At 35.3% G+C, this 546-nt stretch overlaps 2 protein-coding genes across 2 annotated transcripts in view; one reads left to right on the top strand and one right to left on the bottom strand.

The window, feature by feature from the left end:
- LOC119594117 (cytosolic endo-beta-N-acetylglucosaminidase-like) overlaps nt 1-546 on the bottom strand; it is a gene marked incomplete at its 5' end in the record, with an annotated part of 64,556 nt that overhangs the window by 30,070 nt on the left and 33,940 nt on the right.
- Nucleotides 406-546, top strand: part of LOC119594119 (cytosolic endo-beta-N-acetylglucosaminidase 2-like) — a 26,670-nt gene continuing 26,529 nt past the window's right edge. Inside the window, exon 1 of the mRNA XM_037943179.1 lies at nt 406-509. Coding sequence (XP_037799107.1) covers nt 495-509 — 15 coding nt within the window. The 5' untranslated portion in view covers nt 406-494. The remainder of the gene's footprint in view (nt 510-546) is intronic.

Below are 546 nucleotides of genomic sequence, written 5' to 3'. Positions count from 1 at the left end.
ATCCAGAGGCTGTTGTTTCAGAACTAGTGTTTAGAATACTAACCACACTCTTAATATCAAAGAAATTTAGAGACATATAATAACAGTTTGCCTATTAAACCATCGGCTAACATGGACGTTTTTAAGAAAATTATTGACATCATACAATATATAAAAATAATAATAAAATAGTTATTTTCATCGCAAACAGCCGTTTACTGCAATCTTACTTTCTTAATTTATCTTTTAAACTATTTATCGGTTTTCACTTGCTATCATACATCACTCGGTTGCCTATGTCCACACAATTCCATCATTTGGTAAGCATCTTCATCTTTTATTCGGTTATAAATCCTTGCAATTAATGTGACTGAGGAATCCGGCAGCTCTGGTTTCCCACAGACAGCAGAAAGTGAGGGAGAAATGTTTAAGTGCTTACGTGACGCTGTTTAAGCTTCATTTGAAAGTACAGATTATGTAATTTCATTCCCTGGTTGGGATGTACTGATTATGTGATGAGGGCCAGATGGGTGAGTTAAAGTGCCATTACATGAGCCTGCATGGAGA

This window comes from Penaeus monodon, chromosome 33 (assembly GCF_015228065.2).
Source record: "Penaeus monodon isolate SGIC_2016 chromosome 33, NSTDA_Pmon_1, whole genome shotgun sequence".
Lineage (NCBI taxonomy): Eukaryota > Metazoa > Arthropoda > Malacostraca > Decapoda > Penaeidae > Penaeus > Penaeus monodon.
Note: the sequence above shows the minus strand (reverse complement) of the source record. Positions and strands in the feature narration are given on the sequence as shown.